This window comes from Marmota flaviventris, chromosome 2 (genome assembly GCF_047511675.1).
Source record: "Marmota flaviventris isolate mMarFla1 chromosome 2, mMarFla1.hap1, whole genome shotgun sequence".
Lineage (NCBI taxonomy): Eukaryota > Metazoa > Chordata > Mammalia > Rodentia > Sciuridae > Marmota > Marmota flaviventris.
In genome coordinates this window covers 160,638,405-160,650,874 of record NC_092499.1, presented here as the reverse complement: position 1 = coordinate 160,650,874, position 12,470 = coordinate 160,638,405, and the positions used below count along the sequence as shown (strand labels likewise).

Sequence of the window (12,470 nt, the reverse complement as noted above, 5' to 3'; positions counted from 1 at the left end):
ATCCTCAGCACCACATAAAAATAAAGGCATTGTGTTGTGTCCATCTACCCCTAAAAAATAAATAGTTTTAGAAAAAGAGTTTTAAGAAATAATAATAAAATATCAAAAACGGTCTGGAGATGTGGTTTAGTGGTTAAGCGTCTCTAAGTTCAATCCCTGGTACAAAAAAAAAAAAAAAAGAAAGAAATGAAAAAGTTCTGGAGAGAGATGGTGGTAGTTGCACAACAATATAAATTATAAATGTATTTAATACCACTATACACTTAAAGATGATGAAGATGGTAAATTCTATGTAATGTGAATTTTACAAAAAAAAAAAAAAAAGAGGAGGAGGAGGAAAAACAGGCATTGCAAGTACAATGCAAGCCAAGTCCTGTCTTTGGGCTCAGCGGGTCCCAAGGCTGCCAGCCTGTCCCCTCTGCTGTACATGATCCTCCATGTTGGCCCCTGTCCTGCATCCACTTTCCTGCCCAGCCTGCTCTGCTGGATGTCAGGATCCGGGCACACCTGAGTTTAAATCCTGGCTCTGCTTCTCAACAGTCATGGGCTGATGGCTTCTTTTCCTAGCAATAGTTCAGGGATTATAAAAGCTGTATCACTGACTCTATTTGTTTCCTATTTGAAGGTTTCTGGAGGTTGAAGGAAAGTGATCACAACACTTGGAGTGACCAAGAGATCTTTATTGCAGCGGTGTAAAAGAGGAGAAAGAGAGAGAGAGAGCAAGAGAGCAAGAGCAAGGGAGAGGGGCCCGGCAGGAGGGAGTTTTTATAGTCCAAATCTAATGGGGTCTTTGGGTCTGCAAGCTGCCTTGTTGGTGTACAGTGATTGGATCATACAGTAGTTGCTAAGGTGTCATCTTCTGCCTTCAAGCAGATGGGGCAGGGATCAGATATGGGTTTCTGTTACACCAGATGGGTGGGGGTCGAGTGTTCAGCCTTGAGTGGGGTTGAGGATTCAGACTTGACGCAAACAGGTGATAAAGGACCAGACAGAGGGGGGTTTGAGTGTGTGAGTTATCCTGCAGCTAACATTTGTTCAGCCTGCCCTGCAGACAACATAGTTCAGCCTGTCCTGCACCTAACAGAGGTACTGTCCCCAAAAGCCTCAGCCCAGGTGCCCAGATTCGCTGACCTGGACATAACATCGTCTATCAATTTGAGTATGTGTGATACCCAGGGTAAGTTTAGCTCCTGGCCACAGAAAACTAGCTACCAACAAACTGATTGGAAATGGTACTTTAGAGTGACACACTCTATTTAAACCTGTTCTTGATATTTTTAGAGGAGGATGGCAAAATTGCCAAGGCATGCTGAGGGCAAATATTCATGTGTGCCAGGCTAAACATCACCAAGAAAAGAAGAAGGAAGAGGATGTATCAGCAAGAACCCCCCCCCCAAAAAAAAAAAAAAAAAAAAAACAACTACTGTATTTTTTCTATTTTTCTATTAGGGCTCTGACCCAGGGGTACTCTACCTAGGTACACCTACAGCCCTTTTTATTTTTTATTTTGAGATAGGGTCTTGATAATTTGCCCAGACTGGCCTTGAACTTGCAATTCTCCTGCCTCAGTCATTTCTCCATTCCTACCTTCTGAGAACTCCTCCTGGTCAGATTTGAACTTCTTAAATGGAAACTCTTATGTGTTTTTACCTTTACTGTGTTGTCTAGTACTTCTATAGAATGACTTAATTTCCATATTTGCATTTTCAACATCCAAGAGCTTTTTCCTATTCTCAGGTCACTCCTTTTTGGTTACATTTCAATACTGCTTTCTACACATAACATTTTATCAAATTTCTCTAAGTACATAATTCAATTGTTCCTTTAAAATCGATTCTCTTTATTCCTCAATTATTCCTATTTTTTCCAGTGTCTGTTTTCCTGTTTGTTCTCTTTGACCCCTTTATGTTGCTGGTTTCCTCACATGTCTGAAGAGTCTTTCCTTCCCTTGCCTTTGGTGTAGCACTGGGGACTGAGCCCAGGGCTTTGTACATAATAGGCAAGGGCTCTACTAGCAAGCTGCATCCCGGGCCCTGGGTGTATATTTCCTACACTACAGTGCATGAAGGTCTGTTTCCTGGAGAAAGGTGAACTGGGAGCTTGCAATAGACATCCAGGGTTTCTCCCTGTTGAGCAGATTTCCCTTCAAGGGCGTAGCCATGTGCTCCACTGAGAGATCTCTGCCTCAGGGCACAATACAGGAGAAAGCTTGGCTCTTTTTGGCTCTAACTTTGGTTAGAGAAGAGTTTCCTGCTTTTTTTCTTTTTTTTAACTTTTTCCCCTCTGCCTGGGGAAAGCCAGCTGCTGCATTGTTCCTTTGCAGGGGAGTAGGATGGTGATCCAATTGTTAGGAATTTTCCATTTATAGGCTTTTAATTAGATTCCTCAGTTTTCTGTTCTTGGAATATTTTTGTCTGATTTTGGCTTTAAGGGAATGCTGGTCTCAAAGTATGAGTTAGGAAGTTTTCCCTCTGCTTCTATCTTCTGGAAGAAATTGTAAAAAAAAAAAAAAAAAGTGCAGTTTTTCTTTAAACATTTGTTATAATTCACCATGAAGACATCTGGGCCTGGTGCTGTTTTAGAAATTAACAAATTGTTGGTTCTGTTTCCTTAATAGATCCAGGCCTATTAAAATAATTGCTTCACCTTGAGTGGATTTTGATAGACTGTCTTTTTCATGAAATTGGTACATTTTATCTAATTTGTCAGATTTGTGGGCACAGAGCTGTTCATCCTTTTAATGTTCATGGGATCAGTAGTGATGGCATCGCTTTCATTCCCAATATTAGTAATTTTGTCTTCTCTCTTCTTTTTTTTCTTCATCAGTTTTATTAATTTTATAGACTTTTCATAGAATCAGTTTTGGGGTTTGTTTAGTTTCTCTGTTGGTTTCCTATTTTCAATTTCATTGATTTCTGTATCAATTTATTCAAGTTCTTTTTTTCAGTTTAATTTGCTTTCCTCTTTTTCCCTAAGGTCTGCGTTGATTTTTAAATTTCTTTTCTAATAGACACATTCAATGATATACATTTCTTGCCAAACACTGGTTTTGCTGTATTCCATCAATTTTGAAAAGTTGTACTTTTATTTCTACTTGGTTAAAAATATTTTAAAATTTCTCGTTTTTTTTTTTTAACCCATGTAATACTTAGAAGTGTGTGTGTGTATGTGTGTGTGTGTGTATTTTACAAGTGTGTTGTATGTTTTTTTGTTTTTGGTACTGGGAATTGAACCCAGGGCCACTTAACCATTGGGCTACATCCTTAGTCCTTTTGTATTTTTTATTTTTGAGGCTGGCTTTGAACTTGCAATCCTCCTGCCTCAGCCGCCGCCGCCGCCGGCATCTCTTTGGCATTACAAGTATGTGGTACTGTACCTGCTAGAAGTGTTTTTTTGGGGGAGGGGGAACCAGGGATTTAACTCAGGGGCACTCAACCACTAAGCCACATCCCCAGCCCAATTTTATATTTTATTTTATTTTTTTCATTGGTTTATGCAACTTTATTGAAGAAAAATAAATCAATTACTAGCAGAGCTATTAGTTGATCACTCATCCATTGACAACTTGCATCATTTATTCAGTGCTATATTAAACAGTGTATTGGAAGATAGATTAACTAATAGCTCCAAGCCTCCTAACAATTTAAATGAAAATTACAAAATGTTTTGAGACCCTATTTTGGAATACAAAGGGTGTTTGACTTCCAATTTCCATTCTCTATAGAACAAGAACAGGTCATTCCTTTATTGACATGCATAAAATACATCACATTTTCTGTTCTGCTGATGCTATAAATTCAATACCAATTCTCCAGCCACATCAGTTATGAGCATAAAGTATAACATGTAACCTCAAATCTCTAACAGTGGAAGGTTTAAACAAAATGGATGCTGCTAGAATAATGCTGCTTCCTTTGATGTGACAACTGAGCATCCATCTCCCTCCCCCTCAGATGATTTCTTCAGCATGTTAGAGCAGTGAGGAATGGTTTAGTCTCATAACCAAGTTAGAGTGAAGACATTGGCCACATAATACACATGCTCCATTTTTTAAAAAAATTCTGAATCTTGGGCAACTGTTCTCTTGTAACTACTTTACAGTTTCTAAAAGCAGTTATTGTCCAAAGCTGGAAGAACTTAAGTCTTCTCAGATGAGCATGTGAATGAATGGAGGGAGGTAAACAAAAAATAAAATTAAAAAAGATGAGGTCTGATAGGGGAGCAGCCGGATAAGAAAAATCAAAAAAGGAACAGTAATTTAAAGTTTATTCCAGCTATAATGCAGGTTATTCTGACTTTAAGGTAGCATCACATGGCATACTTCTGAGTCCATTCCCGAGATATTCTGTTGTACTTATCTCTGTCTGTTTTATAGATCCGTGCAATCTCTGGCACTAAAGGGTCATCTGGGTTTGGATCACATAGCAGTGAACAAATGGATAAAAGAACTTTAGAAATAGTTAAAGCAGGAGACCATTGTGATCTTAGAATATCAAGACAAATGCTGCCATTACTGTTAATATTTGGATGATAAATTCTTGTTGTAAATGCAACCTTAGGTGGTTTGAAGGGGTAGTCTGTAGGAAAATGAATTGTCAAAAAGAATACACCACCTTGATATGGGCTGTCATTAGGTCCCATAATTGTGGCTTGCCAATGAAACATATCATCCCCAACTGGACCTGCAGAACATTGTGCTGGAGGGTCACGGGCCAAATCACTAAGTTCCTTATTAATCCGTTTCAGCGCCATAGTCTGTGCTTTTCGTCTGGCTCCTCACTATCTCGGTGTGTGCTCAAAGGTCCGGCCAAAACTCTTGATTATCCGGGCGGCGGGGAAGGATTGTCTCTTCGTCTCACACCGCTGTGCCAGACACAGGCGCTTGGTATTGAGGAGGCGGGTCTCGCGAGAACCTCGTGGCCGGCTAACCGGAGCTGCAGCTCTGCAATGATTTAAGGGCAGTTTTGTGCGCTCTTCCTGACTGGGTCCCGCCCCCAAATCCCCAATTTTGTATTTTAATAGAGTTAGGGTCTCACTGAGTTGCTTAGCACGTGCCATTGCTGAGGCTGGCTTTGACCGCACAATCCTCCTGTCTCAGCCTCCTGAGCTGCTGGGATTACAGGCATGTGCCACCACACCCAGTTTAGAATTGTTTTTTTTTTTTTTTTTTTTAAAGAGAGAGAGAGAGAGAGAGAGAGAGAGAGAGAGAGAATTTTTAAATATTTATTTATTTTTTTAGTTTTCGGCAGACACAACTTCTGGTGTCTGAGGATCATGTGGTGCTGAGGATCGAACCCAGGTCGCACGCATGCCAGGTGAGCACACTACCGCTTGAGCCACATCCCCAGCCCATAGAATTGTTTTTTAATACGAAAATATTTTGGATTTCCCAGCTCTTCCTGTTCTTGTTTCCTAGTTTAACTCCATCATGGTCTGAGAGTACACACAGTATGATTTTTTAAAAAATTTGTTCTAGTTAGTTACACATGACTGTAGAATGCTTTTTGATATATCATACACAAATGGAGTGTAATTTCTCATTTTTCTGGTTGTACACAATGTAGAATTAAACCAGTCATATAACCATATATGCACATAGGATAATAATGTCTGATTCATTCCGCTGACCTTCCCACCCCATACCCCTCCCTTCCCTTCCCTTCCTGCTATATAATCCAAAGTACAGCTATTCTTCCCTAGCCACCTGCCCCATTGTGAATGAGCATCTGCATAGCAGAGAAAATATTCAGCCTTTGTTTTTTGGGATTGGCTTATTTCACTTAGCACGATAGTCTTCAGCTCCATCCATTTACTTGCAAAAGCCATAATTTTATTCTTTAAAACTGAGGAATATTCATTGTGTATATGTACCACATTTTCTTTATCCAGTCATCTGTTGAAGGGCATCTAGGTTAGTTCCACAGTTTAGCTATTGTGAATTGAGCTGCTATAAACATTGATGTGGCTGCATCACTATAGTATGCTGATTTTAAGTCCTTTGGATATAAACCGAAGAGTGGGATAGCTGGGTCAAATGATGGTTCCATTCCAGGTTTTCTGAGGAATCTCCATACTGCTTTCTATAGTATTTGCTCCAATTTGTAGCTCTACCAGCAATGTATGAGTGTATCTTTTTCCCCCACATCCTTGCTGTCATTTATTGTTGTCTGTATTCTTGATAATTGCCATTCTGACTAGAGAGAGATGAAATCTCAGTGTAGTTTTGATTTGCATTTCTCTAATTTTTAGAGATGTTGAACATTTTTTCATATATTTGTTGATCAACTGTATTTCTTCTTCTGTGCAGTATCTGTTCAGAACCTTATGCCATTTATTGACTGGATTATTTTTTATTTTTTTTTAGTGTTAAGTTTTTTAGTTCTTTATATATCCTGGAGATTAATGTCTCTCTGAGGTTATATGGTAAAGATTTTCTCCCATAATGTAGGCTCTCTCTTCATGTTATTCATTGCTGCTTTTGCTGTGAGGAAGCTTTTAGTTTGATTCCATCTCATTTATTGATTCTTGGTTTTACTTCTTGTGCTTTAGGGGTCTTGTTAGGAAGTCAGTTTCTAAGCTGATATGATGCAGATATGGGCCTACTTTTTCTTATACTAGGCGCAGGGTCTCTATTCTAGTGCCTAAGTCCTTGGTCCACTTTGAGCTGAGTTTTATGCAAGGTGAGAGATAGGTGTTTAATTTCATTTTGCTACAAATGGATTTCCAGTTTTCCCAGTACCATTTGTTGAAGAGGCTATCTTTTCTCCAATGTAAGTTTTTGGTGCCTTTCTCTAGTATAAGATAACTGTATTTATGTGGGTTTGTCACTGTGTCTTCTATTCTGTACCATTTGTCTACTTGTCTGTTTTGGTGCCAATGTTTGTGTTACTATGGCTCACAGTATGATTTTTTTTTTTTTTAAAGAGAAAGAGAGAGAGAGAGAGAGAGAGAGAGAGAGAGAGAGAGAGAGAGAGAGAGAGAGAATTTTAATATTTATTTTTTAGTTCTCGGCGGACACAACATCTTTGTTTATATGTGGTGCTGAGGATCGAACCCGGGCCGCACGCATGCCAGGCGAGTGCGCTACCACTTGAGCCACATCCCCAGCCCTCACAGTATGATTTTTATCCTTTTAAGTTTGTTAAGGTGTGTTTTATGATGTAGAATGTGACCTGACATAGTTAATGTGAGCTTGAGAAGAATGTATGTTCTTTTCTTGCTGAATGAAATAGACTATGAATGTCAGTTACATCAAACTGATTGATGGTGCTGTTCTCTTCAACTCTATTTTTACTGATTTTCTACCTACTGAATCTGAAAATTACTTAGAAAGATATGTAAATCTCCAACTGTAATTGTGGACTGATCTATTTTTCTATCAGTTCTTGGCTCATATATTTCAATACTCTGTTGCTAGGCAACAGTTAGGATTGTTGTGGACTTCTTGGAGGATTAACCTCCTTCTTTAGCCTTGATAACTTTCCCTGCTCTAAAATCTGTATTTTATTTTTCTGGTACTAGGGGTTGGGATTGAACCTAGGGGGCTTAACCACTGAGGCACATCCCCAGACCTTTTTATATTTTATTTATTTAGAGATAGGGTCTTGCTGAGTTGCTTAGGGCCTTGCTAAATTGCTGAGGCTGGCTTTGAATCTTGATCCTCCTGCTTCAATCTCCTGACAGCTGAGATTACAGGTGTGCACCATTGTGTCTGGCTAAAATCTGTATTTTCTGAAATTAATATAGCTACTTCATTTTCTTTCTTTTTTTTTTTGGTCGGGGACTGAACTCAGGGACACTTGACCACTGAGCCACATCCCCAGCCCTATTTTGTATTTTATTTAGAGACAGCGTCTCACTGAGTTTGTTTAGCATCTCGCTTTTGCTGAGACTAGCTTTGAACTGGCCATCCTCCTGACTCGGCCTCTCGAGCTGCTGGGATTACAGGTGTGTACCACCACATCTGGCTTCATTTTCTTTTGATTGGTATTACTTTTAATCTATGTCTTTGTTTTTTGAGTATGTTTCTTGTAGACAATGCATAGTTGGGTCATTTATTTTTATCCACTCTGTCATTCTTCTTTAATTCTTGTATTTAGACCAGTCATACTTAGAATGATTTTTGATATAGTTGGATTATTATCTATTTGCAGATGTTTTCTATTCATTGCCCTTATTCTTTGTTTCTCTTTCATCTTCTTTGTGTGTGTGTGTGTGTGTTACTGGAGATTGGGCCCAGGGATGCTGTATCACTGGACTATATCCTCAGCCTGTTTTGTTCGTTTTTGTTTTTAGTTGTAGTTGGACACAATACCTTTATTTTACTTTTATGTGGTGCTGTGGATCAAACCTAGTGACCCATTTGTGCTAGGCGAGTGCTGTAGTGCAGAGCTGCAACCCCAGCCCCATCCCCAGCCCTTTTTTAATATTTATTTTTGGGACAGGGTGTAAGTTGCCCAGGCTGGCCTTGAACTTGAGATCCACCAGTCTCAGCCTCCCCAGTAGTTGGGATTATAGGCATGCAACACCTTGCCCAAATTCTGACTTCTGTAGTTTTAATTAACATTTTTTAGGATTCCGTTTTCCTCTCTTGCCATATCAGTTATACTAACTTTGTAAATTTTTTTAGTGGCCACCTTTAAGTTTACATTTAAACTAATCAAAGCCCACTTTCTAATAGAAAAACACTACTTTATTTCTAGCATAGGTACTCTGTAACATTTCTTGTAATGTGTTAATCCTTATTCTTCAATGTTATTTTCTGGTGTCTTCTCTATATATACTTCTTCTTTATTCATATACTGTACTTTGTTGTGGTGGTGGTATGAGGGAATGACCCAGGGGCGCTCTACCACTGATCTACATCCAAGTCCTTTTTTATTTTAAGACACCCTTGCTAAGCTGCCCAGGCTGGCCTTGAACTTGCCATGCTCTGACTCAGCTGCCCAAGTTGCTGGGATTTACAGGTGTGCACCACTGCACCTGGCTGCCTATACTATACTTTTAAATAAAAATATATGCCTATTGACTTTTTCCACTTAACATATTGCAAATACAAGGCAATTTCAAAATGCTTATTAATTTTCACAGATATTTACATACTTCTTATTTCTAGTATGTAAAAGTATACAAAACAGATGACTAGCATGTAGGTACCGAAAGCCTAAATCCCCATGTAAGTTTGGCCCTTAGCCTGCTGTGTAATTAGAGTTAAGTGATCTCATTGTGCTATGTTAGTATTTTTGAATGCCTATAAAAAGGCTTAATTAAAAACATTAAGGTAATTATATTACTTATCCCTTAGTTTCTCTTTCTATATAATGACTATTAGGGCAGAACACCTTCCTAAGGGCATGCTAAAAGATAAAAGATAGATAACAATGCAAGATATAAAATACCCAATAAAACACATGATGCTAAAAGAAAAAAGCAGCACAGAAAGACAAATACTGTCTGATCTCACTTATATGTGGAATGTTTAAAAAGTCAAATTTATAGAAGCAAAAAGTAGAATGGTGGTTGCCAGGGGAAATCAGGCACACAGTTTAAATCAGATAAGATGAATAAGTTCTGGGGACCTATTGTACAGAATGGTGGCCATAGTTAACAATAATGTATTTTATATTTGAAAATTGCTAAGAGAGGAGATCATAAATGTTCCTACCACACATACACACAAAATAAGTATGTGAGGTGGTGGATATGATAAATAGTTTGATTTAATCATTTCATGGTATATATGTATAGCAAAATATGTTATACAGATAATAATTATTATTTGTTGATTATATCTTGATAAAATGGGGGAGGGGTTAAAATAAAATAACCAGGTTATTAAGTTTCAAACTTCAAATTTAAGATTTCATCCTATTCATAGCATTTTACTGGGGAAGCAACAAGACACAGTTAGAAGAGCAACTTTTAAACTGGGCTCAGTGATTTACTCTTTTAAATCCCAGTGACACTGGAGGTCGAGGTGGGAGAATTTCAAGTTCTAGGCCAGCCTCAGCAACTCACTTCTCAGGGTGTGACTGTCTCAAAATTAAAAATGAAAAGAACTGGGGATGTAGCTCAGTGCTTCAATCCCCAGTACCAATAAATAAGATTAAATTTAAAAAGTGACTTTTACACTATAGCCCCAGTGCATTCCTTAAGAGATTCATGAGAAGAATTCCTCGGCCAGAGTACATTTCCCAAGCTAATGAGCAGGAAGCTCTGTTTCCTGGGGAGAGGTGGAAGAAGCTTATGTCCTGGGCTTTCTGATGAGCATCTTCATTGCAGATGCTCCATGTGCTCTGCTGAGGAGAGCTCTTCCTGGGTACCAATACAGGAAAAAGTATCAATTTTTGTTAAGGAAGAGTATGATATTGTGATATAAAAATATATATATAATTAATCTCTGCCAGTCCTCTCCCCCTCTCTCCCTTACCCCTCCCTCTCCATCCCCTGCTTCCTGGTACAGAGTCCCTTACTCTCCCACACGGGAGAATTAGGAAAATCTTTTGTTCTAATATGTGGTCTTTGCCCCTGGGTTCCTATCACAGAGCTCCTAACACCTTTGTAATTTATCCAGTGATAACATCTGACACAGATCTCCTTAATCCCTTGGAATTTCCTGGGTTATAGGAGCAGCTTTTGTTCTAGTGGGATCGCTCTTGGTGGGCTCCTGGATAGCCCCAGGATGGGGGCTGGTTGCAGGGGAATCAACTACATGATTGGAGGGTTGGGACTTTGAACCTCGCCACTCTCCCAAGAAGGATGATCCAGTTTACCACCAGTGATTTAATCAATTGTGCCTATATAACAAAGCTTCCATAAAATCCCCAAAGGTAGTGAGAGGGGTAAGTGCCTGGAGGGCATTCTGACACCCACCCCACACCCCCAACCATCTCCGAGCCTCAGGATTGTTTATGTTGTTAAAATCAATGTCTCCTAGGTGGACGTGGACAAACAGATGACTTCTTTGGCCCACATTCACTTATCCTCCATGTCTAAGACATGGATGTATTACCAACCTAGAGCACATGTGCTAGGCAATGTCATGAAGTATCCTCAGAAAGTGAGGGTTTGGCCCACATTTGTAATCCCAGAAACTCTGGGAGGTTGAGACAGAAGGACTGAAAACTTGAGGCCAGCCTCAGCAATTTAAGCAACTTAGTGAGTCCATTTCAAAACAAAAAATAAAAGGGTAGGGCTGGGGATATAGCTCAGTTGGTAGGGTGCTGGCCTCAAAGGCACCTAAATAAATATATTAATTAATAAAAATAAAAGGGCTCAGTGAATAAGCACCCCTGGATTCAATCCCCAGTACAAAAAAAAAAAAAAAAAAGTAAGGGTTTGATTGCTGAATACAAGGATGATTTTACTGGGACTGTGAATGCAGCTCAGTAGTAGAGTGCTTGCCTAGCATGCTAGAGGCCTCAGGTTCAATCCTTAGGACTGCTAAAAAAAAAAAAAAAAGCTGGGAGGGAGGAAAAGAATGATCATACTGGAACACACCAGTGCCTGCTGGAGAGCACAGGGTTAAAGGATAGTTGTAAGGAGCGTCCCATCATTACACACCATCCTATTTATTGTCTGATATTCTTCATTCTATTATCATTCTCTGTCCTTATAAAACACCCCACACAGTGATTTCCTTTAGAAAGCTGACAGTTATCACAAAACAAAGTGCACTAGAGTAGATGTCACTAAAAAACAATTAGACTGATGGCTATAATTGTTATGGCTCCATAATAACATTCTCTTCCAAGAGGTTGAGACCCACTTGCAGACATAATCTCATTTATCTATACAAGGAGCCTACACACAGGTGAGGTATTAGCATTCCCATTGTGGCCTTGCAATTAGGACTGTTAGGACTGTCTCAAGAGGACCTGGACAACTGATCATAAAGATGAGATAGGGAACTTAGCCTTGCAAGTGTCATTTTTGTTCTGGACCTATTAGAGCTGTTATCACTGACTGCAAGGTTATTGAGACATTTGGAAAAATGCATATGAATGCACCAAAATAGACATGTAGACCAATGGTACAGAATAGAAGACACAGAGACCGACCACATAAATACAGTTATCTCATACTAGACAAAGGCACCAAGAACATACATTGGAGAAAAGATAGCCTCTTCAACAAATTGTGCTGGGAGAACTGGAAATCCATATGCAGCAAAATGAAAATAAACCCCTATCTCTCACCATGCACAAAACTCAACTCAAAGTGGATGAAGGACCTAGGAATTAGACCAGAGTCCCTGAACCTAATAGAGGAAAAAGTAGGCCAAAATCTTCATCATGTCGGATTAGGCCCTGACTTCCTTAACAAGACTCCTAAAACACAAGAAATAAAATCAAGAATAAATGCAATGGATTCAAACTTATTTTGCTTCCTCTCAGCAAAAGAAACTATCAATGAGGTGAACAGAGAGCCTACATTTTGGGAGCAAATTTTTGCCACACACACATCAGATA

At 39.2% G+C, this 12,470-nt stretch overlaps 1 protein-coding gene across 1 annotated transcript; it reads right to left on the bottom strand.

Annotated features, from left to right (window-relative positions):
* Nucleotides 1–4,248: 4,248 nt before the first annotated feature.
* On the bottom strand, nt 4,249–4,910 carry LOC139704750 (ubiquitin-conjugating enzyme E2 D3). The gene has a single exon (XM_071608701.1). It carries the CDS (start codon nt 4,750–4,752, stop codon nt 4,309–4,311), a length of 444 nt encoding a protein of 147 aa, XP_071464802.1. The 5' UTR covers nt 4,753–4,910; the 3' UTR covers nt 4,249–4,308.
* Between the last annotated feature and the right edge of the window lie 7,560 nt (nt 4,911–12,470).

Bases quoted from the DNA above. Each gene is read 5' to 3' on its own strand.
- LOC139704750 (XM_071608701.1), bottom strand. From the start codon at position 4,752: ATGGCGCTGAAACGGATTAATAAGGAACTTAGTGATTTGGCCCGTGAC.